Source organism: Mauremys reevesii, linkage group 4, assembly GCF_016161935.1.
Source record: "Mauremys reevesii isolate NIE-2019 linkage group 4, ASM1616193v1, whole genome shotgun sequence".
In the NCBI taxonomy this organism is placed as follows: Eukaryota; Metazoa; Chordata; order Testudines; family Geoemydidae; genus Mauremys; species Mauremys reevesii.
In genome coordinates this window covers 56822882-56838276 of record NC_052626.1, presented here as the reverse complement: position 1 = coordinate 56838276, position 15395 = coordinate 56822882, and the positions used below count along the sequence as shown (strand labels likewise).

The 15395-nt window shown below is 38.1% G+C and overlaps 1 protein-coding gene across 1 annotated transcript in view; it reads right to left on the bottom strand.

Annotated features, from left to right (window-relative positions):
• Nucleotides 1–15395, bottom strand: part of RYR3 (ryanodine receptor 3) — a 637001-nt gene that overhangs the window by 466607 nt on the left and 154999 nt on the right. The window contains 1 exon segment of the mRNA XM_039536203.1: nucleotides 8768–8875. Coding sequence (XP_039392137.1) covers nucleotides 8768–8875 — 108 coding nt within the window.

The window sequence follows — 15395 nt, the reverse complement described above, 5'->3', positions numbered from 1 at the left end:
TATTTGAGGGACACCATGCTTCGAACATTATCCAATTGATTTAATGGGGCTATAGTGTACTATTTATTTTAAATAAGATGCAGAACTGAACCCGCAGAAAGTAGGTAATTTTTTCACTAGCTTTTTCATTCTTATTATGCACTCCACAGTTATATGTAACTGCAAAACTGTAACTGCATAATAGCATTTTAAGCTGTGTTAGGACTTCTAAGTAACTTGGGTTAAGAGATGCTGCATGCTTCCCTTAGATTTTAATACAATAGTTTGAAAGTTTGATGATTAATTTCTGAACCCTCAGATCAAAGATCTTCAGAAATTTCTAAGATTTCAGAGGTCCTCTATTTAAAATTTTAAAATTATTATTTTAAGAGACAAATAATTCAGCTTGGCTGAGCCCAATATTTTAACTGACTGATTGATCGTTAGCTTGGAGGTGTGTGGGCCCCATCTAAAACCACAAGAAACAATAGGCAGAAAGAATGAAACTGTTCTGATCACTTACAAGTGAAAGGTCTTATTTATTAAAAGTACAACTGAAGTCAGATACATGCAAACTATATGTATATTAAATGAAGAAAGGAAGAACATACCCATTCGGAGAGGTCACTAGGCTAGCAAAGTGAAAAACAAAATAATAAATGAAAATTTAGTTACGCATAGGATTTTGTTGTGGATGTGTTCAAATGTTTTGTTTATATTTTTAAATACGATATAAACATATTGCTGACCTAAAGGTTGGATCTACCATTGTCAGGCATTTTTAAATTGACCCAAATAAACAGTGATATAACATTCAACATCCATTCTCTACTGACACAGTACTGATACCATCAGCAAACTGGCGAGTAAGCTGCATGCTATAGTATAAAATGAGCTGCAAGAAGCTGTAAATCACTGCAATGGTATTGCAGTAGTGTTACATCATAACATTTATAAGGATGTATTCAGCCAAAGAAAATGGTCAGGAAAAAAATTAGCTACCCTTGCTTTTACTATTAAAAAAAAAAGAGAGAGAGAGAGAGAGACAGACAGACAATGGAACAGATTAGTAAACATATTTTACTACTTTTGTTTTATCAGCTTGAACAAAAACTGATTCTTTCCTGCTCTTATTGTGTCACACATACTTTCTCACAAAGACAGTAATTAATTTGATTGTGTTCATGAATGCTATAGCAAAACCGGTGTGATAATCAATTGGCCCAGGTCTTGCTTGTTCTGACACTAGTTTTAAATATAAACCTCTGAGTACTAATCAAAAACTGTATTTTAAATTTACATTATTTTTGTTGTTGCAAACATACCTGCCCACACACATGCACACAATAAATACTACATTGTATAAGAGCTATAGTTAGAGTACACACAATGTTCCTGATCCCAACCCTCAAAAGCAAGGAAAGGTTAAACCATCTAACAGTGCACACCTTCTACACCTCCATCCAGAGAGAGACATCTCACAGCTAGTTCAACCACCATAAATCATAGACAATGTACTACAACCTTACATCTGCCTAAGGAGAAATGTCAGCCTTCTTACAACTCCTCCATACTCATCACCACAAACAGACGAGTCTGCCCCATCCCTCCACCCATTCTGCAGAATTCCAGAATATCATACTTATTCAAGTCTTGGAGAGGGCCTTATGGAAGGCTGACATCCTTACTGCAACAGAGATAAGATGATGGTGCATTGTTTGTGTTGGTCATTGGTGATAAGGTGATGTTGGCTAGTGGTAAGGTGTCAGTCTATGGCTGGAAGAGTAAAGGATATGTACTGTTAGATGGCTTAACTTTTCATTTTCTTGCCTTTGAGGCTGCTGTCCTAATGTGATGTGTGCAGGAACCTTAACCAATATAAAATATGTATGAATTACCCAGGGTCTTCAGCTTGAGAAAGGATTTCCAACCAAGAGTTTCTTGCGCACAGAACAGCATATCCTTAAATGTGCCCAGTAGACATAGGGACTATACTCCTGAGTCAGCTGGTCACTTTCATGAAAACCCTTTGGCAAGAGCCACAGATAACAAATGAATACATAATTTTGCATTACTAGCCAGTGAATACAACATTTGGTTAATATTTTACAGATTTTCTCTATAACCATAAAGGCTAGAAACCTTTTTTTTAAAGCAATACTTAGCTTTTGGAGTATCCATTTGATGTTATAAAAATTGGCAGTAAACAATGTGACAGAAAAAGAAACAGTTATGATGAATATCAATAAATGAAAACTTAGTACAATAATAGTTTTTAAAAGTTGAACTACTCTGCAGATGCTGAAAAAAATTACTACAAGTGACTCAATTTTCCAATCTCTAAACTCAGTAATTAATTTTTAGTGGAGCCCAAAAAATCGTAAGGCTCAAAAAGTAAACGTTTGTAAAGGGCTGATTTCTAATTCATTGTAAGTGAAACTGCTTTAACATATTTACTTGAAAAATCAATCTTGACTCTCAAGGATAGTTTACACCAGCTAAGGGATCTATCATAGCTCCACTAATTTCAATGGACCTATGACAATTTGTTCTAGCTAACAATCTGCCCCACAGATTGTGTATTATCATTTAGGGAAGAATACACTATAGTCTTCATACAAAACACAGTGAATGAATCACTGCTTTAAGTAGAAAGCTGAACCCCAACTTAATTATGGGGCTCCGATGATTAGATAGAGAGACATGAATATACATACAAAATGTCTTGTACATATATACACACAAAATGTCTTGTACATATATACACAAATCCTAATTCAGATACATTTGCATAAAAATATCTCCAGACACATACATTTGGATCTCCTTTTTAACATAATAAAATCCTTCCCATTATAGGTTTGATGCATAAAGAGGTCTGTCCACTTTCCACAGCTTGATAACTCCACCAGTACATTGAAATGAAGCCTACAAAATCTCAGCAAATAAGTATATTTTCTCCTCAAATTTTTACAAAAATCAATCCAGTCAGCTGCCTTTATAGAATCTTTGTAAAAAAAACTTTTAGGCTATAACATTCATTTTATTTAAAAGATGTTTCTCTTTGCAGGTAAAAAAAAATAGGGATGGTCAGAAAACAATTCCATTTCAAATAACATTTCCAAGGTTGTTTTTGTTTTGGATTGGAAAGAAAATGAGATTTTTGAAACTAAGTGAGTGAGAGTGTGAGAGAGAGAGAGAGAGAGAGAGAGAGACACTGTCTGTAGTTTGGTAGTTAGGATCCTGGCTTGGGAGACCCAGGTTCAGATCCGTACCTGATTTGGAATATTCTGGGGTGAAAAACTCTGCTTTGAGTCTACACTACTGTAAATGATTAAACTAACTGAAAACAATTAAAGTTACTGTTTTTCTTCCTCTGAGCAATGCACAGTTGAATTTGTGGTACTAAAGCAGCTTGTTTTTACAGGTGGAGAGATATCGAAAATAGTCCCAATATAAAAAGTTAAAATCTCTAAAACCCTTCTAAAATAGTATTTCTGTCAAATATGTTACACAGGTACAATACATATTGGCTTATTGTGGTGCAAATACTTTATTGGCACTCCTTTTGGTTGACTTGAATAACATAGTCACATCTTCATGAGTAACGAATCCAGCCATCCCAGACTTATTCTGATGAGCCACAACACTTCATACCACATAATCATATATATTCTATATGTATGTGTATATATACATAATTTAGGTCTTCACACACACACACACACGTCCATCATATACACGTATGAACTGCAGTATTTTGCGCTAATAGAACAGTATGAAAAATAATGTGCTTACATATATTACTGATTCTGCAAGCCCTCTGTATATGTATGTCCCAGTAAAGTTACTGTGAGTTCCACACATAAAGGATGCAAGAATAGACTTGTAGAGTGGATACTGACTTTTTAAATTATTATTAATATGTCCTGACTGTTGACCAAGACATTGGGATTATGGATTGTATTTAAAAAAAAAAAATTTTTATTTTTTTTTTTTTATAAAAGAACAGGAATACTTTTAGCACCTGCAAAGAGAACCAATTGGTAAGAAAGTGAATTTGAGGGTCTAAAAGTTTGTTCAAATTACAGGAATGCAAAAATTTACCAGTTTTAAATTTTTGTTTGCGTCTTTGTGACCCCCAAATTACCCTTTATTCCCCCAAAATAAACCTTTGTTGAAAAGGACTTAATACTAAAAGCACTCTGGACATTACATCAAAATTCAACTGAAGTCAATTGGAGGTCAAAGTGAAACTCACCATCATGCTAAGGGCCAGCACTAAGTTAAGTACCTGTACGTTGCACCAAAGTGGTGGAACACAGGCCTTGTGCTGACCCTCTGCAAAGGAGCAAGTTTCAGAAGCATCTGCAGAAACTGAATAACTTTTTAAAACATGTTAATATTTTCTTTGAAACTATAAACTTTTTAAAACATGTTAATATTTTCTTTGAAACTATATAAAATTTTAAATATTTGGGGAATATTTTAACTGTACCCATTTGCTCTGGAATGAAAATCCCACGCAAGGTCTATACTCAAAAATAAATCTTTATAAATGAAATAATATTTTTGGCTATTTCTTCCATATCTCTGATGCTTCTGATCTATTTTGGGTGTCGGTGTTCTTTTTTTTTTCCCTTTGCATTGCTTGCAAATGAAAAAATGCTTGTTATCTAAAACAAAAACGTTTATTTTGTTAATGTGCAATGATGTTAACGTGGCATTTTTGGCAGCTGTTTTAAATTTCCAACCAACCCAATTATTAATTTTGAACCATGGCTATGGTACTTTAATGTGAACATTTTAATATATGCAAATCTGCTGAAACATTGCAGTGACTTCATAGATAGGAAACTTAATAAAATGACCTAAAAATGTATTTAAGGTCTGGTCCAACACACACACTGAAAGAAAGAGGAAGACTCCCATTGAGTTAGTGAGCACTGGGATGGGTCCTTATGCAACAGACTACAGTGGTTCTGTTACTCACACAGTGCTTGGAAACATTTATCCTATTTTAAAAGAGAATATGGCCTCTTGACTATAGATTGGAAACTTCAGTACACAATTACATTATAGCTAATCATAGCTAGAGTTACACATTCATTTTATTGGGAGAAATACGAATCATTGTAACGTAATCAATACTTACGTAGTACTTTGATGCATCCACTTTACAAGTGGATCAAATCTAAATCTGTTTTCAAATGGTCAGTTGTTGCAGGACAATGACTGCACCACAACTAAATGTGGGGCAGAATTTGTGTGGGCTTACCCAAAGGAGGACAGCTGTGCTTTGTGGTTGGGGAAAGGGGAAGGGGGAGGGGGAGAGGAAGAAGGTAAGAAACTGCTGCAAAAGGTGCTCAATGGTCAACTTTGCAGCAATGACTCACCCCCCAGTGCCCCCAGGAATGTACATAAAGGCAGAAAACCTGGGTGGGGCAAATCTCTATATGAAAGCAGCGAGGAAGCCAGCACCCACCCTCCCTCCCCTAGTAGCCAGCAAGTGGAGGTGAATGGCAGGCTGAGTTTGGACCTGCTGTGGGCATTACACTAGTTGACCCTTTTAAAAGGGGGCTGGGAAGGAATTTTTCTCCACACCACCATAATTGGCTTCGGTGGAGTGTGTTTTTTCCGCCTTCCTCGCAGCGGGGGTGAGGATGGACCTTTTCTGGTAAACAGAAAAGGTGGTAGGCCATATGTCGCAACTTATTTTGTAATATTGGGTGGATGTTCAATGCAGGTACTCCATAGGGAGGGCAGCCAGTGACCAGATAAATGGCTGGTACAGAACTTAAAAGGAGGTACTGGATAAAGAAACAGAACAGGGGAGGGGGTTCTGGGACTCCCATGACCGGTACAGCAGGGAGCCACCTCTCCCCCCATTCTCATAGCCCTCCTTAAGCCTCTTACGAGGCTGGTGGATGGTAAGGTTCAAGCCATGGGTTGGCTGGAGGACCTGGATGGAAACAAAGGGGGGCTGGTGAAAGCCCCGGAGAACTGATTTGAATAAGCATGGATTTGCCTGCACTGTACACTTTATCTGCCGGGTAGACATGTATATAATAAATTTGCGGCCTGATTAAAATCCATAACAAATTAACAAGTCTCCTGTCCTTCTTGCGGTATACCCAGACAATAAACAGACCACAGTATAAAAGCCAATTTATAATTCAAAAGAGAAAATTACATTTCTAATTTTTTATTCTTAGCTATTACCATCTTTAGTATAAAAATACACATTTTTTAAAAAGTGTACATTCAAATTTCCAAATAAACTGTGAAAACATTCAAAGGAACAATTATCCTCTATTGTGTCAAACACTCAATTGCTCTACCTCCCAAAGGAGCCATTACAGTCTACCCTCCCCCATCAACCTTCTTTATTTTCCAGGATTATCCCAAGAAAAAGAAGAAGCACTACAAGTACATTTAAACTGTATTAAGTCTATAAAAGCATGAAAAACTGAGTCAGAGGAGGTTTTCATTTTGAAGTAAATTTGGAATAATTCAGCATTTGTACAAACAGGATATTACCCCAAATTAATTTTTTAATTCCCATACACATATGCCCATATTGTGTTAATCTGAAAAACATATAGTTTTCTCCCTCACAGGTCCACTTTTCCTTCTGCCTGATTTGGCAGTGAAATCAAAATTATATGTGTAAGCCCCAGTGCTATGAGGCTTTCAGAAAATAGGAGTCTTCAGGTTCCCCCACAACAGAAAAGGGGAAAATTGAATGGTCATCTAGCTGCGCACAGGTTAATTTGATACATGTAGTTGCCATGTAGTTATGCAAAGTGTAACAGAGCGGTATCATTTTGAGTTTCTTGGTTGGCTTAGATGGGGCATTGAGCCCAAAGCAATTAAATTGAATGTAGAGATTCAGTCTTCCTTTGCTCTGTGCTCCCAGTCCAGTGAGAGAGGTTGAAAGCTAGATTGAGAAACTGATTCAAGCATCCCATCACAGCAGACATCAGCAGCCTGGTGATGATCTGGCTGGGCAGCAGGGCCTATAGTCTACATCAGCAAAGCAAAGCAGTCTATAGCCAGCCTCAGTGGCCCAAAGTAGTCCACAGCAAATAATGCTCAGTACAAGCCAAGAGGAGCCCATTTGCCTGTTTGACTACTACCAGGGCTGAACTGGAGTTGACAGTGAGGCTTAGATAAGAGTTTTGTGGCTCCCAGTATGGCAGCCCATCATACAGACTCTGCTGCAACACAGGCACATTTTAGAGTTTCTATTTAACTCCACAGTATTAATTAATTAAATATTTGTCCTTTCTCCCAATACATTCAGAAGAATGAATGTTACCAGGTAGCCACGATTCTATGTGATTGATGAAAGTAAGGGTGATCAGGAATTTTAGTTTTAAGTTCCTAGAACCCATAAGTGTGACTAAAAATTCTAGGTGGAGACTAGAGCCAAACATTTGTTTATTTTAAAAAGGACCCTAAGCTGTAACCTTAATATCATATTATATGGAACTTGACCCTTTAGGGTTTTTAATACCTTGACAATGATTATACGTGTTTAGTATTAGGAATGGTTCAGAGCTGTGAAGGTGGGATTTGGATCTGAACTTTCCCAACAGCAAGTTCAGACGCAGGGCTTAGGTTTGTTCCATGGTAAAGAAAGGAGCCAGCAGTAAAGTTCAGATCAGCATACACATCACCAAATTCAGAGTAATTGGGATATGGGCTTCAGTTTCACGCCAGTTTTTACTCACACTATCACTTCTATTGCCTAAGAAAGGATTATGATGCCACAAATTCAGTATTATCACTTCACTTCCATATCACAAAAGGAGATAAAGATAGACTGTGAAAGAGCAAACCACAGTTTTTAAACTCAAATAGCTTTTTCAGTAGTAAATAGAGCAAGAGAATACATTTCTAAAGTACATTTATTAGTCTGACATCTGGAAGTTCCTTCAGTATGAAAATCCTCTTTAGCTCATTCTTGTGCCCTGCTATTACAGTGGTCTAACGTTCCACCATGCAACATGTAAGCACAACAGAACTTGCAGCTTTTATTTTTCAAATCTCTTTCATATGTGCATTTACACCAGACTATCAACATTATTAAATATAATTTTGTGGTTTAATACATTTAGAGATGCAGAAACACATAAAAATAATCTGTAATGAAACATTTCCACAGGAGAATTCATGCTCTCTCACCATAACTACAACAAACTCACTGAGAAACAACTCTTTAGTTATAGACATAAAACTACAAAAAGTATATTAACGTTTGAAGTCTAGAATAAATTATGTCACTTTACTTGGTTGATAGATGAATTTAAGAAGCTAACAGTTAACTTTAAAGATTATACACTCTTATTCTGATTTGTGACTGCTGATAGGTTTACAGTGCTACCATGCTGATGACCTCAATTTCAAAGCAACCTTATGAAAACTCATACTCCTTTGGCTGGCAGAAGCTAGGCTCATCCCAATGGTGCACTTCTGCATTGTTCAGCAGCCAATTCTGAACTAGCAGTACAGAAACTGGCCTTTGTAGAGCATGGGTCTATTTTCTTTCATCTACTAAGTACATTAAATGCACCTAGCTTCTCAGTATGAAAACCTGTCTGCATCATAAGGGTGATGGATCAATGGCAACACTAAATAATAGGAATACTTAAGTCCCTGCTACTCCATTCTGAGGCACCCTCTGTTCTAAAGGTCCTTAATTGGGATTAAAAAAAATTAGAAACAGTTTAAAGTTGGATGCCTGGTATCCGTTTTGATGCCAAAATAAAAATAATTTACTTACCCCTTCACTGGCATTTTCCCCTGTGTTGGCCAGCATTTCCTGTAGGGCTCTGACAGAGAGAGACTGCTCCAGCACAAAATTACAGATGCAAAGATCTGGAGGCACATACTGCGAAAGCAAGAACAAGACAAAGGACAAGAATGACATAGCTGGTGAGTTCAAACAAATGTAAAGCACGTATGTGCATACATACACACAAAATAAAAACCATCCATTTTAAGGTGAAAGTATGTTTGTTTTCTAAGAACAGAAGTTTTTGTATAAAAAATTTTATTCCTTCCTTCAAAAGATTTTCTCGCTGAAATTAATTGTTCTTTTTTATTTAGAGCACTGTGCTACTGTTAAAATAAGGGGTCATCAGGCCCAAAAGCAGAAGAGTGTATCTGCAGGATACTTTTTTCTCAGTTATTAAAATATTTAGTCATGACAAATAAATAGAAAACTAAAAGGAAAAATCTGCAATCATAATTTGCTATTCCAGATCTTAAATGTACTTCACATTATAAGAAAAACCTTAACTGTAGCATCAAAAGGTCTGTAGTTATTGAATTATAATTCTTACATTCAATACAAAAGAGTGGAAATATTTTCAATCCACTAATTCTACAACAGGAAAGAGCAGTTATTTACTCTGCAGTAACAGTAGATCTTCAATATGCGTTTTCCACATGTGTACCAACAATGGAAAACATGTCCCATAAACTCATTATAGGAATGTTTTGGTCAGCAGTGTCCATGGGGGCCATACCTGTGCTCTGAATGTCTTCACACCTGCCCATCCAAGGGCATATAGAGTGGAGGCAGGTCATTAAATACATATGAACAACACATCTCAAAGAACCACAATTACTGTAAGGTAAGTAACTGTTATTTCTTCAAGTGATTGCCCAGATATATTACATTCTTGGTGACTCTCAAACAGTGACCTGATGTGTTGGAAGCAGGTAAGACAGTTCTGCCAAAATGGGTATAAGATCTAAATGCCTCCACCAGGGAATAGTGTCTATAAAAGATGTACAGATCCCCAGGTAGTGTCTCTACAAGTTGCAGAGTCAGCCACACCTCTCAAAGAAGCCACAGTTTTCCATTCATCCCAACACCACGTTCTGGGTCTCTGTAATTTCTGCATGATGTCTGAGTGGGACTGAATAAAGATCCAGTGGATAACACACCACCCCCATAAAAAAGGGGGGGGAGAAAGAGAACACACAAGCAAGTCTCTATCCAGAACAGCTTAAAAACTGCGCAGACTAGCAACAAAACAGGCAGAGGCGTGAAAACACAGACTGTCCAGAGAGAACTGCTATGGTGAGTCCAGGCTGCAACAGGGAATGTGGCTAGAAAAGTAAGGGACACTGAAACTTAAGCTAGGGCCCACAGCAATACCAAAATGATCTTAACCCTCACACTAGTGACAGCCAAGAACAAAGTATTCCAAAATCAATACATAAAGACACAACAGACTCTCCTCTGGACAATTTTTGAGTAGGCACCCACTGTAGAAGCCATACATATGGGGAGGAAAAATATTTAGAATGTCTAGAAACAATACCCAACCAGATAAGCACAAGTATAAAGGGATCCAGAGATGGCTATGCTAACATTGAGTAAAGAACAAGAATACAACAGAGGATGAAAGAATCCCACGGTGTGGCAAACCACCTCACTGTAAACAGCTTTATCCAGGAAAGTACAACACAATACATACTGGAAGTGTCTAAGAAGGTGACATTATGCTGCAGTCTGCCAGTCTACATGCACAGGGGCAGCTGTCTTTCAAATGAAGACCAAAAAGACTTTGGAACCACCATGAATCACCATAATCCCCTTGGGAAATTATAAAAAATACTTCAAAACAAACACAGGTATTGATGTAACAGGTCATTCCAGAATCATTTTATAGAAAGTTGAGGTGTTGGTGCTTTCATGACTCAAAAATGAATTGAAAGGCCCTGGAAAGTCCTCATTAGATGTGAAAGGAAAATGCTAGCCACTCTAAAACTCTGAGAAGACTACATCCCAAGATGTCTATGCTGTAGATAGCCTATGCACTGCTCTACTTGATTTTCCAGTAATCACAGCCATAAGCATGGTTATAAGGATAGAACCAGTCATCACGAAGCTAGAACCTGAGATTCCAAAGAGGTCCCAAAAAAGGACTGCGGAAATCAGAGGAAGAATACCACATTAAACTTACACCAAATGCTCCAATATCACCTAGGAGAATCTCCCTTCCTTTACCACGCAGAATGAAAGCAGAGGTCAACCTCATTGAGCAGAGGGGTGTCACTTCCAGAATAGACACTCCAACTGAATGTTATGCAGGCATGGTTGTGATCCCAAAACTAAATGACAAGATTTGGATGGGTGTAGACCTTACCAAGCTCAATGAGAATGTCTGTAGAGAGCAAAACGTACTCCCATATATTGGGCACACCATTTGACAATTACACAAGCAAAAGTTTCAAAATTGGATGCCCCATCTGGGTTTTGACAGATACAACTTGTTGCAGAAGCTGTACTACAATGACTTTCATTGCATTTTTTGGAAGGTTTTGTTTCAATAGAGTACTATGTGGCATATCTTCTGCTCTGGAACACTTCCAGATAAAATTGTCATAATTCCTGGAGGGTCTGGAAGAGGCTCTCTGCCAAATGAATGATATCCTTGTCTACAGATCATCTCAAACCCAACACAACCTACGTCTCTTGAAGGATGCGAGACAGCAGGCCTAACACTTAGGGCACGTATACACTACCTGCCGGATTGGCGGGTAGTGATCGATCCCCGATCACTCTGCCGTCGACTCCGGAACACCACCGCGGCGAGAGGCAGAAGCGGAGTCGACAGGGGAGCGGCAGCGGTTGACTCACAGCTGTCCTCATGGCCAGGTAAATCGACCTAAGATATGCCGACTTCAGCTACGCTATTCGCGTAGCTGAAGTTGCGTATCTTAGGTCGAACACCCTTCCCACTGTCCTCCCCCCCCCCTCCGCAGTGTAGACCTAGCCTTAATGACAGATGTAAATTCTCAAAAACAGAATCAACTGTTTGTCTAAGCTAGATCAAATGGAGCAGGGGTCAAACCAGATTCAGAGTAAGTACAAGTGATTACCCAGATGAAGGCGCCTCAGTGCATCAGTGAAATATGTCAATTTATGGACATAGTAACATACCTAGGAAAATTCCTACCTACCTGGCACAGTAGTCAAAGCCACTACAAGAGCTCATTAGTCCACAGAATTCCTGGAACTAAACAGAATCAGGTATTCAGAAAAATGTAGCAAGATATGAGCATTCCTCCACAGCTGATACGTGCCCAGTGCCCTAATCTCAGACAAACCACAGCAAGAGTGTGAACAGGAGGAGCAGTTTCTGGAAGATTTCACATATGAAGTACATATTGATTTCCTCACCACAGAAAAACATCTGCAAGAAGCAGATGAATTCCTTAGTCAAGGCATGAATCACTGCAAACACTACAAAGAAGGCTGCACAAAATAGACAGAAACTTCTAGGAAATCATACTGGGTGGTTTCCAGGGATCTTGTTATAAAGCAAGGTTTATTGTGAAGAGGTCCAGATTAGGTATCCCTAATGTAGCAGGAAATCCCAGACAGACTGCATGAGGGACACCAATGCATTACAAAATGCAGGAAGGGAGCTAAACAGACAGACAGCTTGGTGGCCTGGGCTGAGCAAACAACTACAGCAGAGAGTTGAGAAATGTGAAATTTGTGCTTGCGTGAAACAAATCCACTGGAACCATTACTATCATCTGCTGTACCAGACAGGCCGTGACAGAAAGTCAGGACTGATCTTTTTTATCTGGATAATACCACCTGTCTTTTGATGACTGATTATGTCTCAAGATTCACTGAAGTTGTCAGGCCACTCAACATCACATCAAGTGCAGCTGTGCAGAGGATAAAATCCATGTTTTGCCTGTTTTAGAATTCTGGAGCAAGACATCTCTAACAATGGTACTCAGTTTTCGTCTGAGACTTACAAGAGGTTTGCAGATACCTACAGTTTCATTTGTGTCAGATCCAGCCCAGTTCCATCAGAGTAATGGTAAAGCACAACATATAGTAAAGAAAATAAAACAGCTTCTTTTTAAATCCTCATATCCTTATCTTGCTCTGTTGCCTTCCCAGTCAACACCTCCAGCAAATGGATGCAGCCGGCAAAACTGTTGATGAGAAGGCAGTTGAAGTCCACTATCACAACCTTCCTTTCCCAACTCGACTCTTGTTGGCCAGACTTCCCAAGATTACAGAAGAAAGATCAATAGAAACCTCATCAGAAGGTGGTCTTTGACAAGTGCCACAGAGTCAAATCCTTGGGAGTACTGAATCTAGGAGATCACATTTGCATGAAAGACTTTCAAGAAAAGGAGATGGCAACAGGAATCCTCCATTGGAACCAATGTCACCTTGTGTCACCTGGGGGACCTCCAATCTACCTACATCACTCCCAAGAAATGGAACCTGCGAACAACACCCCGCCTACCCATATAGAAGCACATGTACCCTCTTGAGACTCTCCCTGCAAGGAGAGATGCAGCAATAAAAAGACAGCCTCCTGCATTTCCTGGAGGAGTACATAAGATCTTGAGAATACAAGGAAGTCAGAGGACTAGTAGTCGAACACCTTAAAAGGAACAGAGTAAGTCACAAAGTTCAGGCAGTCTACCCTGCTCTTCAGAGGGCTATTTGTTGTTTCATGTACAGTTACAGGATAAAGGTTACATTTCATGTACAGCTACAGTATAAAGGTTTTATCACACTTCCCTTTTAGAAAGGGGGATGTGGTGTTAGTTGTGAATGGTTAGCATGGCCACTAAAAGTCACAGAGCAAGAAAAAACAGGAAAGAAAAATCAGTCTTGCCTTCACTCCAGCCACAGCGTGCTGAGTCTCTAATCTATGCAACAAGTACCTTAATCCAGCCCTTTTTCAGCTTCTAAAACCTACTGCAAAACAGTCAAAATCTTCATCGGGAATCCAAAATTTTGGGGGGCATTGTACTGGTTCTTTGTGTTAAGTTCCTTATGCCCCCTCACACTTACATGGCATCCAGAGACAATCTCACCCCTCAAAATATAGTCTTACAAATATTTACCTTCATTAGTGTAAGGTGATGTACAATAACACGTGGTCATATAATTAAAGACTGTCTCATCATGCATATGCCAAAAGGGTGCTGAATTAAGATTACGCAGTCATTTTCTAAATTTTGAGTGCTTGACTTTGCAACCTTAATAATGTTCTTTTAACATTTTTTTGTGTAAAGTTGTAAATATAGATGTGATTACCACCAAATATACAAGCAAATTCGCAGAAGCAGTCTGATGCATTTCTTTCACAGTAACATCACAAAATGGATACTTTTATCCTGATAAAGTAACTGAAAATCAATCGAAAGTGGGATGATGAAAACAAATCTTAAACCCAAACTAATGCATGTGTACAGCATGATGATAGAGGGAAACCGCAATCCTATTTCATTTTCTATTGGACAAGGAAAGTATAAGAAAAAGTATATACAGTGCATCCTTGACAGCAAAAGAGCTTATACACTAGAACAGAAGAGTTCACACAACAGACCCTAGTGCTGTTGACCTTCAGGTCATGCCGTAAAGTTGAAGCATCAATCCTGCAAACATGCACATAAGTAAATTTTATGCAAACGAGTCATCACCATTTATCCTGCACCATCAGGTGCATAAAGCAGAAGTCAAACAGTGCCCATTATCCCTATTCAGGATTGATTTTCCAGATCTTTTATATGCAGATGTAATAATGAGACTTCAGCTATGGAGCATGCCTCTAAGTCAGCTTCTCCATCTCTTGCCCTACAGTCTCCAGCTAAATGTTTTTTTTATTATTATGCACATGATGAAATTCAGTTGGATTAATAATTTTTTTTGAATTTGTATATCTGTAAGTGTGCCAGAGCATATTTCAAACCAAAACGGAAAAAACACTGAAATAAAAATAAGTAATAGATTCAAAAGCTTTAGTAGTGAAATGCAGTATTTTCTATTCCTTTCTGCATATAAACTGTTCTGTTTATTATTATTGAATTAGTTTTTAAGCTCCTTGGGCAGAGAAGTTGTCAGTCACTGTGAAAACTTACAGCATTTATCAGTAGTAAAAAAAAAACAACAAAAAAACACCCAAATATGTCAACCTATTCATTTTTCACCAAGGCCAATATGAAGTCAATGCATGTTGTTTTAAACAGTGCATATTATGTTGCAACATAATTTAGTTTAAAAAGGAAAAACATGCATATAGCTGTGATCAATTTGAATAGTCAGCTAGCGGTTCTGTTGTCAAAAACTCTTGGCAGAGAGAAGCAGGGCAGATGTTTTTAAGTTCCGCAATGTAGAAAACCCTTCTGAGTGTAAACAATAAGTGATTAGCACAGGGGTCGGCAACCTTTCAGCAGTGGTGTGTCGAGTCTTCATTTATTAACTCTGATTTAAGGTTTCATGTGCCAGTAATACATTTGAACATTTTTAGAAGGTCTCTTTCTATAAGTCTGTAATATATAACTAAACTATTGTTGTATGTAAAGTAAATAAGATTTTTAAAATGTTTAAGAAGCTTCATTTAAAATTA